General features: G+C 42.6%; 1 protein-coding gene across 8 annotated transcripts in view; it reads left to right on the top strand.

Moving 5' to 3' along the window:
* The window catches only part of RAPGEF2 (Rap guanine nucleotide exchange factor 2), a 310,680-nt gene that overhangs the window by 166,902 nt on the left and 116,278 nt on the right, over positions 1-27,500 (top strand). For 7 of the 8 annotated variants that reach the window (XM_075860288.1, XM_075860291.1, XM_075860290.1 and 4 more), the window contains exon 4: positions 1,698-1,781. In XM_075860288.1, the coding sequence (XP_075716403.1) occupies positions 1,698-1,781 (84 nt within the window). Of the gene's footprint in view, positions 1-1,697; positions 1,782-23,962; positions 23,985-27,500 lie in introns of those variants that run through there. The other variant, XM_075860294.1, reaches the window with a different exon arrangement.

The raw sequence follows: 27,500 nt of genomic DNA, 5'->3' as shown, positions 1-27,500 counted from the left end.
TGGGTTTGCATCCGTTAGGCTTCGTTCACATCTGCGTAGTCGACTACGCTATTGCTTCTGGCAAAACGATGGGACGGGTGCACAACAGACACAAATGGAAACCATGAGCACCGGATCCGTCACCATTGAAATCAGTGGTGATGAAAACGGAAAACTCTTGTTTCCGTCGGTGTCAGTTTGGGTCTGCTCAGGGTCCCGTTCTGACGGAAAGCTCCGATGGAACGTCAAAACGGGACCACAACGCAGATGTGAACGAAGCCTAATTTTGATTTCAGTGGGGTTTATAACTGGTCCATTTTTATCCTTATTCTGATCTAAAAACGGATCAGCGTAACGGATTATACGACGCAAGTGTGAACTTTGCCTTACAGGAATCAAACTATGAGATCTGTCAGAAATTGTTTTTATTGATGGAAAATTGATGCATATATGATTCTTGGTTTTTCCTTTAGGCCAGGATCACACACCGTTTTGATTCAGTTTTCGTGGCAGTTTTGGGCTAATTTTTTTTTTAGCCAAAGCCAGAAGTGGGACCAAATGGAAGGGAAAGTATAAAGAAAAGACTAATGCATCTCCTTTCTTTTGTTCACTTCTGCGTTTGGCTCAAAAAGTGCGTGTGTGCGTGCGTGTGTGTGTGTACGTGCGTGTGCGTGCTATCCTGGCCTTAAAGGGATGCTGTAGGTTAGAAAATAGGGCTTGCCATTTCTCCAGAGCAGCGACACACATTCACTTACCTAGTGATGAGTTGCAATACCACACTCAAACCATGGACAAGAGTGGCACTGTTTCTGAAAAAAAAAGCAGACCCTTTTTTTTTTCTTACAACAGACAACCAAATGGAAAGAAAGCTGCTAATGGGATTTTATGAATAAATGAATGAAGTTCCAAATGCTTCTTGTGGACCAGTTGTCCGTCCAATCTGTGTGTTTAAATGGCTTTGTATAAAATAAATATTCATTGGGTACTTGACTCTGATCTCTTACATGTAGCCATGGTCACTTTGTATATCTATGGTGCTTGGTTTTCTGGAGTAGTTTCTTTGTCCTAAATAACCTGTCCTCAGTAGTTGCATAGAGGAGCCTTTGTCCAATAGTTACGTCATTCAGAGGGTAAATGTGTATTGGCTGTTTTCAGTCTATACTACAATGGCGCCTTCACAGCACATTACATGAAACATATCTGTTCTGTAGACAGTACCCATACTGTTTAATGTATCCCTGTCCTAGCAGCATGTGCCCTGCCTTGTCCACTAGGTGGAGAAATACTCTAAAGTGCGGATTGTTGGCATCTGGCTTCCGTGTCATAGATCTCAGACGCATTTATTTTTTACTTCCTTTTTTTTTTTTTGGAACTTGTTAACATTTCCTACATTTTCCACATCCGCAAAATTGTAGGCAAAGTGCAAAAGAGTTGCTAAAATTAAAATTAGACACTGAGGAAATTTGTGTAGAAAAGGCACATCTTGGCGGTTTCACTTCCTGTCTGGAGTTTGTCTTTGGTAAAGCCGGCCTTGTGTAATACAGTCGGATTTCAGAACAAAGAAAGATTCCACTTTTCATCATTTCATGTTTATGGCTTTCTGCTGCTAACATTGCTACATATAGAATATTTGACTATTGTAGGTTGATGGTGTAAGTGATGCATAAATGGTCAAATATTGTGTTGGTTACATTTTGCTTATCTCTTTATTATTTCAGCCCAGATGATATTGGAAGTTGCTGGTATATCCTCTTATCTGGTTCTGTGTTCATCAAAGAGTCTATGTTTCTCCCCAGGAGCAGGTAGGTGAATGGACATTTTTTAAGTGATGTCATATATTTCTTGTTTAACATTTGATTTTTGGATGTAGTTTATATATAGCTAAATAGGAATGTATGTTTCTAGTTTTATTAGTAATGAACATACATCATATAGAATGAAAAGACAAAATTGTCCTAATCTGTCATTAAAGGGATATGGTAGTTGCTGGATTATTAAAAATCCTGGATAAATGGACAGTCACTTTGTATAGATATCTTCCAGGAAGACAACCTAAAAGATTTCAAACACAAAAAATACTACTATCATTTGTTTTTATTCTTTGATCTGAGTAGTCTCCTAATTGGTGATCTCTCCAGTGATCTCTGTGTCTTCTACTCCTGATTTAGTAAAAATTCCAGATTACTACAGATTACAGCAGAAGTAGACAAATTACTGTAGACTTCAAGTAGGAGTCAGACTACTCAAGAAACCATTTTAGATATTTTTTTTTTCTTTTAGTAGCCAGTTACTAAGAACTTCATAGACATCAATGTAAAACAACACACAATGTTGGGTGCCAGCATTGAATCTTTAGGTGCATTGGCTAAATGGCTCCTGGGTTTTGTCCAGTCCTGCATTCCAGTTCTGTGCCCTTAAAGAGGCTCTGTCACCAGATTATAAGTGTCCTATCTCCTACATAATCTGATCGGCGCTGGAATGTAGATAACAGCAGTGGCTTTTATTTTGAAAAACGATAATTTTTTTACCAAGTTATGAGCAATTTTAGATTTATGCTAATTCATTTCTTAATGACCAACTGGGCGTGTTTTTACTTTTTACCAACTGGGCGTTGTACAGGGGAGTGTATGAGGCTGACCAATCAGTGACCAATCAGCATCATACACTTCTCATTGTTCCCGCCCAGCTTCATTCACTGCACAATCACACTGTGCTGTGGATCATGCTGGGCTGGAACAATGAGAAGTGTATGACACTGATTGGTCACTGATTGGTCAGTGTCATACACTCCTCTGTACAACGGCCAGTTGGTAAAAAGTAAAAACACGTCCAGTTGTCTATTAAGAAACTAATTAGCATAAATCTAAAATTGCTCATAACTTGCTCAAAAATGATCGTTTTTCAAAATAAAAACCACTGTTATCTACATGATTATGTAGGCGATAGGGCATTTATAATCTGGTGACAGAGCCCCTTTAATTTCTAGATTAGCAGATGCTGGATTAAAGGAATGTTACTGTATATGATTTCTGATTACAAAATATTGGATTCCTGTATATATGTGGTTTTTTTTTCCCCTGTGGGACCTACACCGATCACTAGAATGGGGTCCAAAGTCTTTCTCATTCCTCTTCGCTGCACCCCCCTCCGCAGTGAGGATGAGCTTAAATGGAGCGCCCTGCTGCTCTATTCATTGTCCATGGATATGCCATATATTTTTAATAGATGCAGGTCTGGGACCCGCATTAATCTCAAACAGTGGCCCCCCGACCGTGCCTGGTGAAGTGACATCCAGGCGGAGATTAAGTGGAGAGGTGGCTGGGTTTACGGAAACAGAATATGACAGCGAACTACACTGTTTCCATAAACCCAGCCACCTCTCAACTCAATCTCCGCCTGGATGTTTTCTTAACTCCCATAAAAGTAAATGGAATGTCTGTTAACAGCGTAGCCATTTCGTAAACAGTGTGTCTCACTGTGCTATGATGTGTCCGTAAACCCGGCTACCTCTCCACAGTATTTGCCTGCATGCCGCTACCAGTGGCCGCTTCACCAGACGGGGTCGGGGAATCCCTGTTTTCGAGATTGGTGCGGGCCTCAGAACTTGGACCCACATCTATAAGACATTTATGGCATATCCTGTGGATATGCCATAAATGTGTAAAATGGGAATACCCCTTTAATTACAGGTAATCTGCTGAAATTTTGACCTACTGTTTTGCCGGCCCTCCATTGGCCATTACTTATCATTCAATATACAAATAGTGTTGTTAGATGTACTGACCTTTATCGGCAATGTTGGTGATGTCATCGCACTGCAGTACAGATGGACGATTGATTCATTGTCCATCTGTCTGCTGTTTTATATGTGGCTAGCTTTAGGGACAAACTAATTAAGTTGCATAATATTGAACGTAAATGTCACACTGTTCAGTATGACACTCGGCAAGATGACCTGTGTCTTATGTAGCCATGGAGTGATAGTAGGGCCTTTCAGTGAAAACGGTGAGATTTTAGGAATATTTTAAAATATAGATAACATAGAATACTAGAAAAAAAAATTGCAAAAATGTTTTACAAATATTTTTAACATAGCAACTATTAAACAATAGGTCATTTTCTGATGACACGTTCCCTTTAAGCTTCCTATACACGTTAAACATCGGCCAATTCTGTCGACCTCATCGGGATCGGGCACCGATATATGGTGAATGGGAGGCCTCCTAACTGTCTCCCTACAGCAGATGTTGGGAGGGAAGAAAGATCTGGCATGTTGGATTTCAACATTTTATTCCTGCGGGAGATAAGCACTCATTCCCTTCTCTCCATTAAAATAAAAATGTGTGCTTGGCATGTTTAAGGTGGAGTCGGGTGAAGCATTGCATGTGTATGGCCAGCTTTATTTGTAAGCGTGTCTTAGACGGTGTCAATAATACAAAACATACCGTTTGTCTTGTTCTTTTCTTGTCCGAAGGTAAAATTAACTCATGGAAGTAGTTTTCTGCCTATTTTCACCTCCAAATACAAAACGATTAAGGATTTTTAGATGCATTATTGAGAGGCGCCCATTGCCGTTTCTTGTCACAGTACTGCATGATATTGAGACCTCTCCCTTACTAGATTTGTTTGCAAGCAACAATGGTGGCTCGCGTTTTCTCCTTCCCTGCAATGACTTGTTATCATTCCGTGTTTTACATATCTTTATTTGTCTGTCTGGTGCGCTCCTCCTGCTTCCAGGTTCTGCCAGGTGGTGTAAGTAGCTTTGAATCACCAGCAATCTTACTAGGTAGGTAACATGAATCACTTCCCAGTGGAGCTTGATTCATTAGAAGAAATTGTGAATCATTGAAGGTCAAGGGGGTGAAGGAAAACTTGACTTTATCTAAGCTGTTCTTCATCTAAAATGCGATCTGCTGCTCCTCAGGAACCAACTAAAACTGGCACCTTGACAACCCAGCATTCACTTGTTCTAACAACGCAGCAGATTGGAGTCCCCAGGCAAAGCTCAGGGACCGTGAAGTATAAAAGTGGTTGTATGAGATAACTAGAACGTGTCTTACAGAAACAGTGCCACTCTTGTCCATGGGCTGTTTCTGGTATTGCAGGTTACCCACACTTAAGTCAATGGGGCTGAGTCGCAATATCACACACAGCCCATGGACAAGAGTGGAGCGGATTTTGGAAGAAAGCAGCAATGGTTTTTCTATTTCCATACAATCTCTTTAATATGCATCAAAAAGTTTTACGTGGATAAAGATAAAATGATTATAGGAGTATTTTTGGAAATGTTTTGAACTAATAATAGCCTAAGGGCTTATTCAGATGAACGTGATATACGTCCGTGCAACGCGCATGATTTTCACGTGCCTCGCACGGATCTATGTTAGTCTATGGGGCCGTGCAGACAGTCCGTGATTTTTACGCAGCGTGAGTCCGCTGCGTAAAACTCACGACATGTCCTATATTTGTGCGTTTTTCGCGCATCACGCACCCATTGAAGTCAATGGGTGCGGGAAAATCACGCGCACCACACGGAAGCACTTCCGTGGGACGCGCGTGATTCGCGCAACAGCAGTCAAAAGTATGTTTGCAAACAGAAAAGCACCACGTACAAGAAACTCTCCGTAATACTGTATTGAATGGAACGTGGCACTATTTTTGTACTGTCTAGTCTGTTTGCACAACCACCGCTGATTTACCTCTTAAGAGGCCTATTTTGGCCTTTAGGACGCGTCAAATTTTAGTTTCTTTCAAAGTCGATTTTTTTCATGTTCTTATTTTTTTCTCGACATAGTCGTGTGAGGGTTTTATTTTTGGCGGGACGAGTTGTATTTTTCAATGGCACATTGTATTTTTTGGGGGTAGATATATAATGTATTGCATAGGTTTTTTACTATTATTTTTGGTTGGTGAAAAAAAATTCTGCCATTGTTTTTTGGGTTTTAAAAAATATTAAGGAACGAAGTATATCAGAAAGTTGGATATATTTTCATAATACCATCATCAAGCTTTATTTCCATAAACAAGAAAACCCTACAGTATTTGAAGATAGGAGCTGCTTTTAATAGGTAATGCTTTAGTATATCGGTCTACTCTGCAAAGATCACAAACACAGGAGGACACTAGCGTAATAAACTCTCCCAGTAACTAGTTCTAGAACGAGAAGAAAAGAAGCCGCTGTGGGATACCATGAATTGAATGGAAAAGGGAGGGGTGCGCACTGGAAGCTGTGGTTTTTAAAGATCAGAGAATGGCAGTAGAGGGTACAGGGGGTTTTGGCTGGATACTGTAGAGCAGTCAGCCGGGGGACCCATGAGAAATGGACATGTCACTTGGCTATGAAGAGGTCACTGTGGGCAGAGAAGAATCCTCCGGGCCGACTCATGACTGAAGTGTGTCAGGGAACTAAGAACAGATTAGGAAGTGCATCATCAGAAGGGGAAATCTTTCTGAGAAAATGTTCTTGACATGAAAGTTCATAACTCTGAAAATTCTAACACGTTAAGTCATGAGACATATTAGTCAAAAAGAGACACAGTTACTTCTCTTTTAAGAAAAACTCAGCTGTTCTCTTTTATAAAGGCTTTTTTACACTGACGGATTTAAACGAGTGGCGATCGACAATACAGCATAGAGATCGGCGCTTGTTTGCAGATCTCCACATTTGTCGGCTGATCGCTGCCCTGTTCACACAAAGCAATGATCTGGAACTATCATTTGTACGAGCGCGTAAAGGAGGTGCAGATATCTGTATAGAGCAAAATCTCTATACCATGATTCATTTTATAGATGTCATCAATATGATCAAGGCATTGTCATGGAAACCTGATCAATTCAAAAATACAGCTAAACCATGTCACTCCTTCAGAAATATATGGATGGTATACACTTATATACAGTACGTATTCAACCTCCATATTTCCTACCATCTTTGTTTAGCCAAAAATATATGGAAATTATTGTCACTTAAAAGGTAGGTTCACATTCTATTATTGTTTACGCCTTCCATATAGATATTAAGATTTAAACTTTTTTTTTTTTCTTTTTATCTGGCTTTACAGCTTGTATTATTACCTGAAGATGCATTCAGTCATACAGTATAAATGATCCAAATCTTACATGCTAGTTTTCTGGATGTAATAGTATTTTGGGTCGTTCAGGCCCCATGCACACGACCGTAGATTTTGTCCGTAATTATGGACCGCGATTATGGTCCTATTCACTTCTATGGCCGACGGACACCTTCCCATAGAAAGGCCCCGCAGAAGACGTCCTATAGTTTGCTTTTTACACACCGTGGTCTCATATAAAATATATGCGAGTGCAAATCCGAGTGGCTGTTAGTGGCTGGCCGTGCCCATAATCACGGACACAGTCGTGTGCAGGGGGCCGTAGGCAGTTTGACCATGGCGGTAAAAGCGATCCCAGCCATGCTTACCCTCTATGCTCTGGAGGGGCTGCTACATAGATGTGAATTGATAATGAACAGCTGTCAGACAGCAGTTGAGCTCATGAATCTGGTATGTGGTGGCCATGTACGTGCAACATGTGCATGACCTATCCACAGTAGGAAGCCTCCTTACCGCTGTGGCAGGAAATGAACAGTCCTGGAATGTTTATTGTGGTAGTTGTATTTCTGAATATATTTGGTAGCCCATCCTAACTTGTGACAACCACATGATATTCTGCCCCATTCATACAAGGTGTAATTGTTGCACTGCATATGAATAGGGTTAGGAGAAAAACATTTGCCCAGATTTGAGGGCCTGTTAAAAGTTTTAAAATCAATCGGGCAGTTTTACCAATGTGATTGCACCTAGACCTCGTCGAAAAATGTGGCATATAATGTTACATCTAATTTGTGAACGATTTGTAAAGCAAATGTGCCAAAACGAGCATGCTTGTGCCTTACTAAAAATGTTTCAAAGTCTCCAAAACGGAGCGGGATTTAGTGAAAATGGGGCAGGGCTTAAATGAGCCAAAAATAATGGTGTAAATTAAGCCAACCAAGAGGTGGTATAAGGACGAGAATATTGTCTAGCAAGTTGCGCCAGTTTTATCATACAGCGTGCATCTGTGATAAATGTGGTGCATCTTCTGACTGCCTGGTCTAAGTGCACTCTGTCTAAATATGAGACCGTATTAGTAAATCTGCCCTAATTTGTTAAAGGTGGTGTTCGAGCCCCCCACCTTTTTATTTTATTTATTTTAAATTAGTATACATTTAAAAAATAATAATAATTCCACTCTAAGGCTATGTTCACACGGAGTATTTTGGGGGAGGAATATCTGCCTCAAAATTCCGTTTGGAACTTTGAGGCAGATTTTCCTCTCCCTGCACGCCGATTTTCGCGCCGTTTTTTGCCTGCGGCCATTGAGCGCCGCGGGCATAAAACAGCGCGAAATACGCTTTCTCTGCCTCCCATTGAAGTCAATGGGAGGTCAGAGGCGGAAGCGCCCGAAGATAGGGCATGTCGCTTCTTTTTCCTGCGAGGCAGTTTTACTGCTCGCGGGAAAAAGACGCCGACGCCTCCCATTGAAATCAATGGGAGGCGTTCTCGGGCCGTTTTTGCCGAGTTTTGCAACACGGTTTCCGCGTCAAAAAACTCGGCAAAATACTCTGTGTGAACATAGCCTAAGAGTTTCCTGGTCCTCATCCATTTTAAAGCTGTCTATGCCCAGAAGATGAAAGCCGAGTAAATTGGCTGATTTTGACCATTTAGATCAACCACCATTTAAAATCATGCTTGATGGCCGTCGACAGACTGTCTGCCAAAAAGGTGATCTGTCGTGTTGGATTTTTTCGCCCAACGTTAGTTGAAACTAGTCGTGCATGGCATGGACGGCCAATTACAGCTGACCATTCACCACCTTGCACAAGTCCATTCTGTTGTTTTACACTTTTTATTTTTTTTAACGATGTCCCTGATTTGCCGGTCTAGTCTGGCATGTGGATGGTCAGATCATGCGTACGAATGATCTGATGTATGACACAGTGGCCGATCCTAATCTTAAGTGTATTGCCAGCTTTTTCTAATGCCACCGCTGTGGGCAATGATTAGCTGCAGCGGTCACCTGTTGAGACCAGAAGGTTACCAGGGTATCGTCGGCGTGACAGCGGATCTATTCCTTGTTATTTTATACCATCTTCAGCTGATTTTAAAAAAAAATGTTTATGGTGCTGCAAAACCTCTTTTAACCCCTTAATACCGAAGGTATTTTAAACCTTAATGACCGAGCAATTTTTTACGTTTTTCCATCGTCGCATTCAAAGAGCTATAACTTTTTTATTTTTGCGTCAACATAGCTGTATAAGGACTTTTTTTTGCGGGACAAGTTGTATTTTATAATCGCACCATTTTGGGGTACTTACAATTTATTGATTAACTTTTTAATAACTTTTTTTAGTGGGGTTCTGGAAAACAACCAAAAATTTCGCCATTTGTTATGCGTCTTAATTTTACGCCGTTTAAGGTGTGGTATAAATAATAAAATAACTATTCAGCGGGTCGTAACGATTGCGGCGATACCAAATTTCTATGGATATGTTTGTTTTCCTACTTTTACACAGTAAACATGTTTTTTTCAAAATTATTTGCTTTTGTGTCACCATATTTTAAGAGCCATAACTTTTTTATTTTTTGATCGATGCATTGTTTGTATTGGTACCATTTTGGAGTAGATGCGACGGTTTGATCACTTTTTATCAAATTCTTTTGAAGGCAGGATGAACAGAAAACAGCAATTCTGGCGTTGTTTTTTTATTATATTTTTTACGGCGTTCACCATGTGGGTTAAATAATGTAATCATTTTATAGTTGGGTTCGATACGGATGTGGTGATACCAAATATGAGTAACTTTTTACATTTTTTCATAAAGTAATTTGTAAGGGGAAATATTTTTTTTTTTTTATTTTTTTTTTACTTGGGACATTTATTTATTTCAAACTTTTATTTACATTTTTTTTTTAACTTTATTGTTAGTCCCACTGGGGGACTTTACTGTGCAAACTTCTGATCGCTATTATAATACACTGCAATACTTCGGTATTGCAGTGTATTATTGCCGGTCAGTGTAAAACTGACAGGCACCTGTTAGGTCATGCTTCTGGCATGGCCTAACAAGCAAGGACTAAAGGCAGACCTGGGGGCCTTTGTTAGGCCCCCAGGCCGCCATAGAAACCATCGGCACCCCGCGATGCACGTGGGGATGCCAGTGGGATGAGAGAGGGGGAGCTCCCTCCCTCTAAAATCACTCAGATGCGGCGCCCGCTATGGAGCGCAGCATCTGAGGGGTTAAATATGATCGGAGACCACTGCTAGTGGTCTCCGATCGTTACCCTGAAGGCCGAGGTTGTTACTAACAGCCCAGGCTTCAGCAGCACCCCGCATCAGGGAACGTTCTTCTGAAGTGCCGATGTGGAAACGCGTTGCTTCAGAAGATCTACCCTTAACGACCGACGTAAAAACACTATACGCCGGTCGTTAAGAGGTTAATACAGACCGATCAACTATAGATTATTTGTCGACAGCATTTGCACAATAACCGAACTGATGCTGTAAGGCCCTTTTACCCTGGCCAAGTATCGGCAAACAAGCGTTCATAGAAAGCTTGTTGCCGATAATTGCTCTATATAAACAGGGCAGCGATTAGCAGATGAAGGAGCAGACGCTGATTCCTCGGCTGATTGCATCGTTTTATACAAGTTAATATTATCGTTGTCGGCAGCACATCTCGCTCTAAGCAGGGAGAGGCGCTGCCGACATAACGTATTGGGACGAGCGATCGGAGTAACAAGCACTCGTCCCCATACATAGCTTCTTGTCACAGGAGCAAACGAGCACCGATCAATGACCTGGCTCGTTGATCAGTGCTCGTTGCATTGGCCAAAATTGACCAGTGTTAGGCTATGTTCACACGGAGTATTTTGCCGAGTTTTTTGACGCGGAAACCACGTCGCAAAACTCGGCAAAAACGGCCCGAAAATGCCTCCCATTGATTTCAGTGGGAGGCGTCGGCGTCTTTTTCCCGCGAGCAGTAAAACTGCCTCGCGGGAAAAAGAAGAGACATGCCCTATCTTCGGGCGCTTCCGCCTCTGACCTCCCATTGACTTCAATGGGAGGCAGAGAAAGCGTATTTTGCGGTGTTTTATGCCCGCAGCGCTCAATGGCCGCGGGCGAAAAACGCAGCGAAAAACTCTGCGAGAATCGGCGTGCAGGGAGAGGAAAATCTGCCTCAAACTTCCAAACGGAATTTTGAGGCAGATATTCCTCCTGCAAAATACTCCGTGTGAACATAGCCTAAGATTTCCAGGATGATTGATCTTCTTTTTTTCTGTACAACCCATAGAGATTAAATAGCAGACATACAAAACATCCAAAGCCTTCTATATATGATGGTGTAACATCAGCACCACTTTGTCAAAACCATTACAAACAAGTACATGGTCATTCAGTGACCGGGTGCGACGGCTGCGTCTCATGAATTATATAGTATGGCAGCGTTGCTTAGGTTTTTCCAGTCTCTTTATCGCAATCATGTCCGCTTTATTGTTTTTCTGTGGTACATTTTCTTGTCTTTTTAAAAGCTCATCAAAAAGCAGCAATTTATGAATGCACATGTTTTTTTTCCAGTAAAGTTTTTACCTTTTTGAAAGGCTTCTAAAAAAAAACAAACGACCTGTGTGAACACAACCTTAGAGTTTATACACACCACAGTATTATGGATCTTCAATGCGGTGCCTATGATAATCCATGGCGCCACACTGTACCTCTATTCATATGGAATCTGAGGGGAAAAAAGAGTAATTGGGCAATCAATGAGTCGTGTCACAGATGTTTTCTCCTCTGGAAGCATTGCTTATGGGGAGAATACAGGGCTACCATATTGCTGCACTTGGAGTTGCATCTTTTTTATCAGCCAATGCGGGAAATAATATTTTATGCGTCTGCTGCCCCATAGGTAGAATGCAGGCTCCCATACAGAACGTTGCAGTTTTTGAAGGGATAGCGACTCTGATAAAAGCTATATACCAGGGCTATTTCAGTAATTCACCGCCACTTTGGGTTTTCAAAAAGAGAACAAAAGCTTGCTTGTCTGATTTTTTTTTTTTGTATTTAGACATTTATGCTAAAAGTGAAGTATAGTTGTATGGCTTTCTCTAGTGACCCGCCCTACCCGAATCACGTGCATGCGCATATGTGGGCTAATTACTGATAAGCTGGCGCTCTATTGACTAACCCCCTCCTGCATTTTCATTGTTACCTGTGAAGGTGGATTGTGAATCTTGGCTCCAGTATGTCTTGGATTTACTTGCCATTCAATCAGCTGGTGTGAAACGGCTCCATTCTTTTGTGCTAAACAATCCATGCTTGGAGAGGTCTGCATCTCTCTACCACAAGCAATAAAACAGACGTCTGTTTATCAACTTTGGTCTGAACAGATAAATTATTTGTATCATCACCCTTTACTGAATTATTATATAATTAAAGGGGTTTTCCCATCAGGGACATTTATGGCATATCCACAGGATATGCCATAAATGTCAGTTAGATGCGGGGTCCCACCTCTGGAATGGGGCCCCCTAACCCCCGTTCTACCTTTCTCGGTTCCCACCGCCTCCTGGGCCACTTTCTGATTACATGGTCGGAAACTACAAAAACAGCGAATTACGTGGTCAGAAATTACGAAGTGGCCCAGAAGGCAGCAGGAACCGAGAAAGGTAGAACAGGGTTTAGGGGGCCCTGTTCTAGAGATGGGTGCGACCCGCATCTATCTGAGATTTATGGCATATCCTGTGGATATGTCATAAATGTGTCTGATCGGAAAACCTCATTAATTATAATTAATATATCAGCATTGTGAGAAACTACACGTGGACCGCACAATCCAGAAAATATATGTTGACGTGGCCGCCATGCGGTGCTGCAACCGATAGAATAGGGACCCACTTTGAAAGAGGTCGCCGTGAAGTGGCAAGTGTGCTTATACAGTTTGATCAAAATGTTAACAAAGAACCTCATGTTCATGTTTATAAATTATGCCTAGCGGCTCAGATCAACATATGTATTGTGGATTATGTGGTCCATGTCTAGTTTCTCACAATGCCTATAATTAATATATAATTACTTCCAGTAGACTAATGGCTTGTATTGAGTATAAGCATGAACTAGTAGTAAAGTAGCATGTGTAGTTCCATAATAGATGCCAAAGATTGTGAGGAACAAAGTACGTTGGATGTCTCAATGCTGGGGTCCCCTTGATTCAGTTTTTGCAATCGGGACAATGAAATGTTTCTGCTCATTTTCACGTTTAACTGTTCTTTAAAGGGGTTTTCCAGTCCTAAGAAATTGATGGACTAAGCTCAGGATAGGCCATCAAGACCTGATCGTTGGTGGTCCGACTCCTGGCACCACCACGATCAGCTGTTTTGAAGCGACCACGGAAATTGTACAAGCGCTGGTTCCCCTTCATTCCTTATCTGCTCATACTTTGAACCGCCGACAGTAGCGGCGGTTCAGAGTATTACAGCCTTCTCCCATTGAAGTAATTTTTTTTTCAATAAAGTTCAGCATAGACTATTATAGAATACTGTAGAGAATGCTATTCTGTATGCCTTGTGTATATCTGTTTTAGTTAATGTACCATTTATGGGATTTCTGCCATCTATGTTCCTTCTTCACCTCTAATGTGGTTCCCTACATTTCCGATGATGCTTCTGGCTTTACAGAGGCAAAGGGGGCGGAGTCTCATCACGCTGCACTTGCTCAGCTCTAAATCCTATGTACCGTAAATGATAGATCAATGACATAGAACAGGGGTCAGCAACTTTCGGCGCTCCAGCTGATGTGAAACTACAATTCCCAGAATGCCCTGACAGCCTTTAGTTGTAAGGGCATGCTTAGAATTCGTTTCACAACAGCTAGAGTGCCGGAGGTTGCTGACCCATGACGTAGAATTTCTGTACTTGCACTGCAGAGTCTTTGTGTATCCTATGTCCTGCAGCTTCAGCCTGTACCCTCTGCTAATGATAGGTTTTTACACATGAGAGCAGGGTCTATTTTGGTGGTCAGACTGAGATCACATGACACAGCTGCCTATAATGAAAGGGTTAAAAATGTATGGATGCAACTAAGATGGAAAGAAACAAAAGTACTAGAATATTGCTGGTGAGTTAGCATTATACGTGCAGAAAAAATAATTGCCGGAGTGCTTCTTTGACTTTGTATTTGTTTATAATAGGCAGTTGCATATCCAGTCCATAGAGTTGTGCTGTATGTGGTTCTCTGATTCACTTTATTTTGGAAAAAGTATCTAAATTAAGGACTTCTCTCTGAGTTAAACATGTTTGATAAAAAGGGAGTTCACACAGAGGTTTTTGACGCCACGCCGGAAAACGGCTGAAAATGCCTCCCATTGATTTCAATGAGAGGCGGAGGCGTTTTTTCCCCGCGAGCGGAAAAACTGGCTCGTGGGAAAAAGAAGGGACATGCCCCATCTTCGGGCGTTTATGCCTCTGACTTCCCATTGACATCAATAGGAGGCAGAGAAAGCGTATTTTGCGGCGTTTTATGCTTGCGGCGCTCAATGGCCAAGGGCGGAAAATGCAGCAAAAATCGGCATGCAGGCAGAGGAAAATCTGCCTCAAAATTCCAAACAAAATTTTGAGGCAGATTTTCCCCCTGCAGAAAAAAAACTGTGTGAACCCAGCCAAAGGCTGAACGCTTTCTGCCTGGTTTCCCCACAGTTTTCAACTAAATGCTAGGGGCCCAGCTTTGGGACACTTTGTGTTCAGGAGACCCTCGCAACAAAGAGGTTTATTTAAAGCGGACAGCCCCTTTAAAGCGTACCTAACATTTCAGGTGACTTTTCAGGATAGGCTATCATATTCTGCAGTTATTTTTAGCGGTTTTCCCTCTCTACAGGCTCTACCTCTAATTCTCAGTTTTCCCTGAACAAGTGATAGAAGCCTAACTGCTATCATTTCTTCTACACACTGCACATAGAGAAAAGAGGAGATCCTGCTCTCCTATCTCTTTGTAGCACACCCTCCGAAGTAGAAGCAACATGGAGGACGCCATAAAGCAGTGTAGCTGAGAATCTAGCACTGGGTTGATAAGCAACACTAACTAGAATCTGCAGCTGTGTCTCTGTCTCTGTCTCCTTCTGCTTCCTCCTCTACTCTCCATAGACTTCTATGTGCGGCATGTAACATGATCCCTAAGTGAGCGGATAATCTGTCTAGTCTCTCAAAACTGATTTTAGCAGTAAATTTAGAGTGAATGATCAGTGTGGGGACCGGAAAAGTGCCTGATAAGTAGAGAAAGTGGGATTTTTCTTTCATAAGATTTACTAGAAAGTTTCTTATATTCACTTGTACTATTCATTTATGAAAAGTTTGTTAAAAAGTTAGTGACCATTTAACACGAACGCCACTTCAGTTTACACAGTGAAACTGCAACAAAACAATCAATAATTTGGGTTTACCCTAGGATCTGGGTTATACAGAAAAAAGACTTTGTTCCCTGGTGTGTCTCTCCTGGGCAAGCATCCCACATACAGGATATTAGTAACTGCCTTGGATGGAGGGTAAAAAACATCCCAGCTCAGCTTTGTGCTGTTGTCAATTTAATGTGCACTGTGAGAATGAAACTGACTCACAAGAAAGTAATGCTCCCTATGGCCTCGTGCACACGACCATAGTTTTTATCCGCAATTACTGATCAAATACTGACACATTTGTTTCTATCGGCCACGGACACCTTCCCGTATGTTCTACGTGTGTGTGTGTGTGTGTCTGGGCCGTAGAAATGAGCCACAAAAAAATAGGACTATTTTTCGCATTTACGGACCGTGCTCCTGTACTTATTACTGTGATGACACTCCGCGGCCCATCCGTGCAGTATTTATTGACCGTAAATACTGCACGGTCGTGTGCATTATGCCTTAAAGAAATCTGTCTACCAGCTGAACACAGACTCCTAGTCCTGTCCCCACTCTCTGTAGACTTAATGTGCCCCTTCTTTTTAACACTATTCGGCCTCCGTCACATGAAAATCTTAAACTGCGATCAATATAAATATGCTCTCAGAATAAAGTGTTTTGTCCACATCTGTGTTTGTCATTCGCTAAGCTTTTCCTGTATCTCCCATATGGCATACGGCTACCTTTTTGAAAACTGGACATGGAACTCCTGTTATCTGGATTGCTGTAGATCTTAAAGAGGCTCTGTCACCACATTATAAGTGGCCCAGCTTCTACATGTAGATTACGGCAGTTTTTTTTTTATTAGGAAAACAACCATTTTTGATGGAGTTATGACCTATTTTAGCTTTATGCTAATGAGTTTCTTAATGGACAACTGGGTGTGTTTACTTTTTGGCCAAGTGGGCGTTGTGGAGAGAAGTGTATGACGCTGACCAATCAGTGACCAATCAGCGTCATACACTTCTCTACATTCATTTACACAGCAGATAGCGTTCTTATTACATCACTATGTGCAGCCACATAAACACACAGTAACGTTACTGCAGTGTCCTGACAGTGAATATACATTACCTCCAGCCTGGACGCGATGTGTATTCACAATCCTGACACTTCTATAGTGTTTCTGTGAGATTTACAGCAAGGCAAACGTAATCTCGTTTTAAATGACGGTTTACATCGTAATCTCGCGAGATTACGTTTGCCTTGCTGTAAATCTCACAGAAACGCTACAGAAGTGTCAGCATTCTGAATACACATCACGTCCTGGCTGGAGGTAATGTATATTCACTGTCAGGACACTTGAGTAACGTTATAGTGTGTTTATGTGGTTGCACATAGTGATGTAATAAGAACGCTATCTGCTGTGTAAATGAATGGAGAGAAGTGTATGACGCTGATTGGTTAGCGTCATACACTTCTCTGTACAACGCCCACTTGGTCAAAAAGTAAAACACGCCCAGTTGTTCATTAAGAAACTCATTAGCATAAAGCTAAAATAGGTCAAAACTCCGTCAAAAATGATCGTTTTTCTAAATAAAAAACACTGCTGTAATCTACATTACAGCGCCGATCATATTATGTACAAGATAGACCGCTTATAATCTGGTGACAGAGCCTCATTAAGGGAGTTTTTCACTGGCAGACTATCGTGCCAACAAGGTTTCATATAACACTCGTTGCTGATAATTGCCCTGTGTAAACAGGGGAACGATCAGCAGATGAACGAGCAAACGCACGATCATCTGCTGGTCGCATAGTTTTAAAGAAGTTAAATATTATCATTGTCGGCAGCACATCTCCCTGAGACGCCCTGCCGACAGGATAATGGATAGGGATGAGCGATCGGAGTAACGACCGCTCGTCCCCATCCATAGCTCCGTGTGACAGGAGCAAACGAGTGCCGATCAACGATGTCTCGTTGATCGGCACTCGGCTGAACCGGCCACTTATCGGCCGGTGTAAAAGGGCCTTAAGAGGTCAGACACTTACAAATATTTCTGATATATCCTATTGACAGACCATAAATGTCACGTGTCCCAGTTGGGACTACCTGCGGCCAGTCAGTTTACAGAAATATTTTTTGCAGATGAACTGACGAAGTATGTCAGGCAATCTTGTGAGAATCATAGGCCTGACCCCTCATATGATTCCTCTAGTGAGGACAGGCTGCATGTGACCAGAGTAGTGTCATGCCTCATTTCAGGAGGAGAAAAGTCCGGAGCCAGAGTCTCAAGAAAGATAACAGCCGGATCATGGATACAGAAAACAAATATGAAGCTGGCCTGGGATAACGGCTTCCTTTTGTTATGTGGTAAGCACTTGGCTCCTGGTATGAAGAGCTACACAGATGATCTTGATTCCTTTTCTTTTTTTCCTCCCCCAGCAAGTCCTCAATGTTTCTGTGTATTTTATCTGCTTTTGGATTGAGAGATGGCAGTATTCTAGATTGCACCAAATATCTAAGGGCACATTCATGCAAGTTCTATGTTAGGATCTGCTCCCAGTTTTGGCAACAAATACAAGGGTACCTATCAGAGTAAATAAGTTTTCCTGAATTCCTCTGATGGCATTCATTTCCGTTTCTTGCAGCAAATATACAAGAACTAAGGCCTCATGCACACGACCGTATTTTTTCCCACCCGTAAATACTGGCGTAAATACGGGTCCGGTGTCACACGTATTCCACCCGTTTTGCACCAGTATTTACGAACCCGTGCTCGTAAATATGGGTCCGGTGTCACACGTATTCCACCCGTATTTACGAGCACGTTTTTGGCAGCAAAATAGCACTGCACTAATCGGCAGCCCCTTCTCTCTATCAGTGCAGGATAGAGAGAAGGGACAGCCTTTTCTGTAATAAAAGTTAAAGAAATTCATACTTACCCGGCCGTTGTCTTGGTGACGCGTCCCTCTCTTCACATCCAGCCCGACATCCCTGGATGACGCGGCAGTCCATGTGACCGCTGCAGCCTGTGATTGACCTGTGATTGGCTGCAGCGGTCACATGGCCTGAAACGTCATCCAGGACGTCGGCCCGGATGTCGAGAGGGACGCGTCACCAAGGCAACGGGCGGGAGACCGGACTGGAGGAAGCAGGAAGTTGTCGGTAAGTATGAACGTCTTTTATTTTTATTTTTTACAGGATAGGGGATACATGTCTTGTTTATGGCAGAGCGGGGAGATACCTCCCCGCTCTGCCATAGTTTTCATTGTAGTCCCGGCGGTAGTTACGCCACTGTGCTGTGGCCTGCAGACCGGGTAGTTCCCTGACCTCGCCTCACCTCGCAACGCTCCCGTAATCACGGGTGAACACACGCAGCCACCCATGATTACGGGAGCCCCATAGACTTCTATGGGATGCCCGTGCCGTTATTACGGCATGAAATAGGGCATGTTCTATCTTTTTTAACGGCACGGGTACCTTCCCGTGAGCAAACGGGAAGGTACCCGTGGCTAACAGAAGCCTATGAGCCCGTTATTGCGGGTCGTAATAACGACCCGCAATAACGGGTGTTTTTACGGTCGTGTGCATGAGGCCAACTAAGACATACCAAAAATACAGGCATGCAAATGCTACTTTCCATTCAAGAGTTTTCATTTTAATGGAGCAGTTCTGATAATAATGTTACCCAGGTTTAGGGAATGTTCATTTTTGCAGTTCCATGATATATTTTTAGGTGGTATCGCTGTGTAGATTATGGTTTCCAAACATGCTAGTCAGATAATACCAGGAGGAAAAGTGTATGCCGCAGGTGTACAGTGTGTGCTCTGTGTACGTGGGTGCATTGAAAGGCCCTGCAGGGAACCATCCTGGGATCTGGAACAGTAAATACAGATAACAATAGGTGTTATTGGAAGGCTGTAGTGCATGTATTTGTGTATTTTGCATAGATATATCTGTTGACAAATACATAAGTAACTGTTACTGAAAGTGTCTCTAAGGCTCTGTTCACATCTGCGTTGGGGTCCCGTTCTGATGTAATCTACAACGCTATTGCTTCCGGCAAAATGACGAATCCGGTGCACAACAGAGACAAACGGAAACCACGGGCACCGGATCCGTCACCATTGAAATCAATTGTGATGGAAATGGAAACCTCTGGTTTCCGTTCTTGTCAGTTTGGGTCTGCTCAGGGTCCCGTTCTGACGCAAAGCTCAGACGGAACATCAGAACGGGACCCCCCCATGCAGATGTGAACAGAGCCTAAGCTATATAGTTGTATAGACCAGACGAGTGTGTGTCACACAGAGCAGTGGTGGGGGAGGGGGGGGGGGAATGTGATTGGGCTTGTCACTGCAAGTTGTTCTGATTATCAGATAAAAATGGGAATGTTTTGCTGTAGAGGTTCTGGGTTCGGTCTCAGGATGGCTCATGTTCCATGTTAGGGCTCGTCCACACGCTGCGGAAATGCCGCATTTTTTCCATCCGGAATTTTCAGACGGAAAAAACTCCGCAAAATACAGTAGCAGCCTAGTGGGTGAGATTTAACAAATCTCCTCCACACGCTGCATACAAATTTTGAGCAGAAATTGACCTGTGCTGCGTATTTTTTGGACCGCAGCATGTCGATTCCTGCTGCGGAACGTGGACAGAATTGCTGCGTTTTTGAGGGGAGATGTCTCTATCTCCTAACATTGTGAAAAACGCAGCAATTTACACACCATTTTCTGCCATAAAATTTTCTGCAGCAATTCCATTGTGTGTGGAAAAGTCCTTTATTGTGACATGACACAAGTAATAAGCCCGAGCAGCGTCACTGGTGGGCAATGACGGCAGGAAGTGAGATTTGGATTACTCACCCTTTATACACGCTTCATAGAGAAACACTGGATATGAAGTCCGTATTGTCCATATGTAGCATACAGCCTGTGTACAAGGGGCATAGTAATAAACATCGGAGTACAGTGGCTGTGGCGATCACTGATATAATAACCAGCACTCTGCAATGTTTCCAGCTTGGATACATTGACATAAAATAGAGACGTTTTCCTGTAAGTTCACCAATTTAACATTATGCAGATGTAGCTACAGTTTCACAATGATTAATGTTGTGTTAAATAAAAAAGACTTCTGACATCGCTATTGGGTGGTTCGTGAGTTAGGACCCCTACCAATCACTAGAATAAAGTGGTCACACTTTTTTGGTGCCCCTTTAAAATTTTGGTTTGGAGGTATCTGCATTTCTGAGCTAAATGTTGACCCTGCTCTCATATGTTTACATTGAGGGGTGAGACGTGTGTGTATATATATATATATATATATATATATATATATATATATATATATATATATACACACACACACACACACAGAGCGCTAGGGCCCCTTGTTTGTAGCTCATGGATCCCCGTTGAAAAAGACTCCTGACGTGATGTTTATAAACCTGGAGGTACAATGGGTCATTTTTATCCATGCAATTGTGCAGTTGCATTGAAAAGAAACGTGTTAAAGAGGCTCTGTCACCAGATTTTGCAACCCCTATCTGCTATTGCAGCAGATCGGCGCTGCAATGTAGATTACAGTAACGTTTTTATTTTTTAAAAACGAGCATTTTTGGCCAAGTTATGACCATTTTTGTATTTATGCAAATGAGGCTTGCAAAAGTACAACTGGGCGTGTTTACAGTAAAAGTACAAGTGGGCGTGTATTATGTGCATACATCGGGGCGTTTTTAATACTTTTACTAGCTGGGCGCTCTGATGAGAAGTATCATCCACTTTTCTTCAGCTTCTGGCAGTGCAGACACAGCCGTGTTCTCGAGAGATCACGCTGTGACATCACTCACAGGTCCTGCATCGTGTCGGCACCAGAGGCTACAGTTGATTCTGCAGCAGCATCGGCGTTTGCAGGTAAGTCGATGTAGCTACTTACCTGCAAACGCCGATACTGCTGCAGAATCAACTGTAGCCTCTGGTGCCGGTGTCCTTGCTCGTCTGACACGATGCAGGACCTGTGAGTGACGTCACAGCGTGATCTGGCAGAAGCTGGGCGTTCTGAAGAGAAGTGGATGATACTTCTCGTCAGAACGCCCAGCTAGTAAAAGTAGTAAAAACCCCCCGATGTACGCACATAATACACGCCCACTTGGACTTTTACTTTAAACACGCCCACTTGGACTTTTGCAAGCCTCATTTGCATAAATACAAAAATGGTCATAACTTGGCCAAAAATGCTCGTTTTTAAAAATAAAAACGTTACTGTAATCTACATTGCAGCGCCGATCTGCTGCAATAGCAGATAGGGGTTGCAAAATCTGGTGACAGAGCCTCTTTAAGGTACTCTGATGACTCGACATGGGCCGTGCTAGTATAGGGACGAGCGGACGATACTACGACCCCCATGCTTTTCTATCGTGACGGCAGCACTCAATGTTTACACTGGGAGACGTGCTGCAGACGATGCTAATATTTTCGGCATTTAAAACTATACGATCGGCTGACGAACAAGCGTTCGCTCGTTCATCGGCTGATCGTTGCCCTGTATACACAGGACAATTATCGGGAATGAGAGTTTATATGGATGCTCATTTGCCCAATAATTGGCCGGTGTTAAAAACCGAATGAAAAAACGCACGTAGTTGTACCGCGATTTGGTACCTTTTACAATGTAGCTGTGTTTTTAACGCAACTACATAAAAACGCATCAAATGGCAGTAAAACGAGTTTTTGGATGGGGGTGTTCAGGGCGGTTCTAACCGCACCTCAACGGCAGCGTGTGAATGGACCCTTAGGCTACATGCACACGCATCAAAACCGCAGATAAAGGCAGGTAATTCTGCAGGTAAAATCCACTCTTGGTGCGTTATTTTATGCGTTTTTAGGTGCATTTTTCCAATTCTATGTGGAAAGTTTTATGCTGCAGAATTTGGTGTTTTTTTTAAATAAACTTGTCAGATACAATTCTGAGGCGGAAACGCAAAATAAACACAAAACGCAAAATAAATTTACATGCTACGGATTAAAATACGCACCGCAGGTCTATTTACGTGTGGAAAAATTCTGCAACATGTAGATTAAATTACTTGAAATCTCCTTTACTTAGCTGGTACTGTATTACGCTGCGGATTTGCTGCAGGAAAAAATGCATCGTGTGTAATACGTAATACGCATCGTGTGCATTTGGCCTTCAGGTTCATTCGCACGTTGCGGTTCGGTTAGAACCGCATCAAAAAATGACATCCGTAAACCGCATGATGTTTTATCGGGATTGGTGTGCTTTTCGTTTCGTTAGCGATTTTTACAGCATCTACATAGAAAAACACACCAAATCCCAGTAAAAACGAATGCGGTTTTCGGATGCTTTTTTTTTTTTTTTTTGTTCCAACTGCACCGCGACCACAACGTGTGAATGGACTCTTAGGATGAACTCCATATGTATGACTGCTCTATTTTTTTCGTAGTAGACATGACTTTCAATTTGCATTATATCTCCCTGAATTTGCCCGGGACATGCTGTGGTTCCTGTGTGATTCTGGCCTAATATGAGAGCAGTTCCTGTCCGTGTCATTGTGTTTTTTTTTTGTCAGGATGCACATACTTTTCTATGAACTCTGGAGCCTGTAGGCCGCAGTTTTCAGCCATATTGTAGTGCCAGGTCTTCCATGGCGGCCATATACTTGACCTGCTTCACAAGCCTTTGGTAGCGAAATTGTGTTCTAAAATACTGACACAAAGAAGATGAGAATAGCTGACAGTATGGGGTTAATGACTTCCACTGTGGTATAGCAGCTCCAGTAACACTTCCTGGCACAGGTGTGTGAACAGCTCCCTCTCACTACCTCCCTGGTTCCACCCAGACCAGAAGTGCGAAGTAGATTTCTCCCCCTCCTCCTCTCTTCCCATCGTTCCTGTGAGGATGGAGCTCGCAGTGAGTGGGGGTTGGGGGGCACAGAGATTCCATTAACACTGGTTATGAACAAGTTTACATTCCAGGCCTGAGAAGTGACATTCCAGACTTTAGCTGACGTGCAAAAGAGGAATGTGAAATGGGAGGCCCTGAACGAGGGAGCAGTGACGGCACATCCAGTAGTAGCGGCAGCTTCTGTGTTACACCACTGGTTCCTTCATGGGAGCTCAGGACTGACGGCCGGGATTGACTCGCTGCACAGCAACGCCCTGCTCTCTGTGGGAACATTTGCATACAGTGTGGGAATCCAGAGACATTTCATTAGCATTCCTGCAGAAAGTAAGGAGAAGCGAGTGACCACTTCCATGGTCCTGGATACGTCATCTGTGGGAGCCCCGGCTGCTTCTTCCCTCCGCTCTGCGTGCAACGCTTAGTTCTCTGGGATCCACCTTGGACAGCTATGTAGGAAGGGCTTGGATTGGATTGATCTTCCAGTTGATTTGGAACCCGTAATATTTCCTTTTTTAAATTCACCACATGGAAATCATTTGCTTGTAGTGTTATCCAAATAACAGCAGCAACAACTTTGAGAACTTTTCTGAATCCTTCGGGTAGGACACCGACCACCATCCTGGAGTGTGTGGCGTTTTCGGTGGCTGATGACCTAATAATGTAGGTAGCTGCGACCCCTCTGTGGATTTAACAAAAGTTGGAGTCTGTATTAGGTTTTCATCGGTGGAAAATCTTATGGTTCCCTCACTTGAACTTTTTTTTTAAGAGCCAAATAGAGGCAGAGGTTAATGAAATCCCCTGCTGCCGTACGGGTAAGTATAGGAGCGTATTCACCCGGTATACAGGTAGCCCAGTACAGTGAGTGCCAGTCTGCACAATTTTCTCCCTCATTTCACTTACGCGCTACTATGATCTTATGCGGCTCAATATATTGTACTAATTGAATATTTTTCCCAATCATTTACATAATTGTTGTTTTTTTTTTTTTTTTTTTTGGTAAATATCAATCTCTGGGATTCGCTTTACTTTGTTGGATTTGAAAAACTATTTTTCAGATCTGAACAGGAAGGCTGGGCTTAATCATTTTTTTGTTTATTTAGGTCTGCTACCCTTGGGTTCTTTTAGGCTGTGTTCACGTGGGTTCTGTTAGGCTGTGTTCACGTGGGTTCTGTTAGGCTGTGTTCACGTGGTTTCTGTTAGGCTATGTTTACGTGGGTTCTGTTAGGCTGTGTTTACGTGGGTTCTGTTAGGCTGTGTTCACGTGGGTTCTGTTAGGCTGTGTTCACGTGGGTTCTTTTAGGCTATGTTCACGTGGGTTCTTTTAGGCTGTGTTCACGTGGGTTCTTTTAGGCTGTGTTCACGTGGGTTCTTTTAGGCTGTGTTCACGTGGTTTCTGTTAGGCTGTGTTCACGTGGGTTCTTTTAGGCTGTGTTCACGTGGGTTCATTTAGGCTGTGTTCACGTGGTTTCATTTAGGCTGTGTTCACGTGGTTTCTGTTAGGCTGTGTTCACGTGAGGTTGGATTTTCTGCAAATTTTCCACTTTTGAAAATCCACTGCATACTACAGTGCACAATGCACGTAAAAGGGACTTCATAAACCTCATTCACACATTGCAGAGAAAATTGCATGGATTCTGCATTTTTCTGCAGATTTTGAAATCTTAAGCATGCTCTTTTATGCACATTCAGTTGCCATATTTCTCTGGCATTGAAAAGCGTGAAATCTACAGTCAGATCCGCATCCTAATCTGCACAGTTATGGTGCAGGTTTTCCCACAGCAGGTCCATCCTGTGTGTACATAGTTTTATGATTTTATCTGTACTGGTTCGTGATTTGTTAATCATTTTTTTCACCGTAAAAAGTGCAAGTAATGAATAAGTAGTGCAGTAAGTCTAGGTGCAGCCATATTGCTGAACTTTGACCCGGCAGTGTAAACTATCTTATAAACGCTGCTTCTGGAGCAATAACATCATCATACTGGAACCTTGAGGAAATGTCAACTGGTGTTATTAAGCATTTCAGTCAGATGGAAATAGATTTATGTTCTGGTGCCTTTCACTGGCAGATTCCAGTCATAACTTTCTTATGGAGCTGCTCACAATAGAATAGTTTGAGGTTTTTTATAAAACTGTACAATAGGTATTGTATACTTCCATTTTAGTGTTGCACTCTGCATAATATACTCAGTCAAAAATAATATAGTTCTATCTATTCTTTTACTCGATAGCTGCGCTGTTATACCAGGCCATATGGTATATTGGCTATAGAACACACCTAGCCAGATAATACTGCCGTCTGGGCCCCTCCACTATTTCACAGCTTTATAATCTGATTTTTTATTTATTTTTATATGATTTAACACAGAAACGAAAGTATGTACGGTATTCCAGAACTGGGAATGCATTTTTTTCCCCTGGTTTATATTGGTTTGTCATGGAATAAAGATATTGAGGTGGAGGGTATTCCTGACAAGTAATATTACAATAGGGAGGGGTGTAGCTGACATGTCCAGCATACAGTTCCAATATTAATGTCTGTTACATCAAGCCAAGCATGCTGAGAATGGACGCCTGCCCGCTCAAGCCCAATGTCTAGAAGTATTAGGCCGTACTGCTTTATTTCCAGTTTATAGTGGCAGCTTGAAGACCATGGTTGGCCTTTTGGCAATGAACGAAGGGGTAGAATGTAATGTGAACCTGGTCAGATTTCAGGGTTCCTGCTTTAAACCAAACACAGACATTAGAAAACTGCTGAACTAAAGTTGTTCTACTGACAGTTATTGCAACTGCTGAGGGAAAATGACAGAGTACCGCACAAGTTAGATTAATGGCAGATCCTAAAGAGCTAAATGTGAACAGGGTCTGACATTGCTCTATGCAGAAGGTGTAGATCGGTGACCAGCTCAGTCACAGGATTTGCTTCATGAATCACTCTTTATCAGCACTCCAACCTATTCATGCTGCTTGTTGTGTCTTGTTGCCTGTGAGGAGGGCAGGGCAGCGGCTGCAAGTGACGACGAAGTGTGAGGAAAGGAGGTAATAATCTCTTAGGCTGGGTTCACACCAGCATGTTCGGTTCGTAATGGACGGAACGTATTTCGGCCGCAAGTCCCGGACTGAACACCGTGCAGGGAGCCGGGCTTTTAACATCATAGTTATGTACGACGCTAGGAGTCCCTGCCTCTCCGTGGAACTACTGTCCCGTACTGAAAACATGATTACAGTATGGGACAGTTGTCCCGCAGCGAGGCAGGGACTCCTAGCGTCGTACATAACTATGATGTTAAAAGCCCGGCTCCCTGCAGTGAGTTCAGTCCGGGACTTGCGGCCGAAATACGTTCCGTCCTTTACGAACCGAACATGCTCGTGTGAATCCAGCCTTATATTTAAGGAAGGTTCACAAAATGAAAACCTGGTTGATTTTTCCCAAGTGAACCTTAGGTTCTTTCTTGTATTCACTCCAGTAGCTGAAGTAATGACTGCTGGATATTTACTCATTTATATCCAAAGTTCTTTTCTAATTGATGTAGTTTTAGGTGACTTTGACAGCTATGTGGTGCTCAGGTTCAGAGTTCTGTCCTGGTTAGGGATTGCAGAAGTAAATTAAGGGCTTGTTCACACAAGTTGTGAGCCTTTTATTGCAGGTCACTCATGATCATTCGCAATCACTGGGGTTATTGATCATTCGGGTAAGCAGAGTAATGGGCAATAGGATGGTTTAACAAATAGGTACAAATACTGTACATGTTTGATATGATACCATGTTGCCAGTTTGTAACGTAAACTTCAGATTACAATTGATTATTGCCCCCCCCCCCCCCCCCAAAAAAAAGAAACTAGAACAAGGCATCCCAATCGACCACCAATTGGGTCTGTTGGACAAAAGAACAAGACCAATTAATGGCGGACCACATGGGCTCATGCTCACGGCTGAACCACCTGCATGGAGTCTGTATGGCAATACAATAAAGCCATAATGTGATTAAGTCTCCAAGGCCTTGTTGTTCTTGTACCATGCTGTGACCACATTGTATGCCACCACAAAAGTGGCAGGATAAATTGACAAGATGCGGATTTTGAAGTCTGCACTGCAGGTCAATTTACGTGCGGAAAAATTCTGCAACGTGTAGATAAAATGACTTGAAGTCTTATTTGCTTTGCCAGGACTATATTACA

The sequence above is a fragment of the Rhinoderma darwinii genome, chromosome 1, assembly GCF_050947455.1.
Source record: "Rhinoderma darwinii isolate aRhiDar2 chromosome 1, aRhiDar2.hap1, whole genome shotgun sequence".
NCBI lineage: Eukaryota > Metazoa > Chordata > Amphibia > Anura > Rhinodermatidae > Rhinoderma > Rhinoderma darwinii.
The sequence above is the reverse complement of the archived record's forward strand: the minus strand, read 5'-3'. Positions and strand labels throughout refer to the sequence as shown.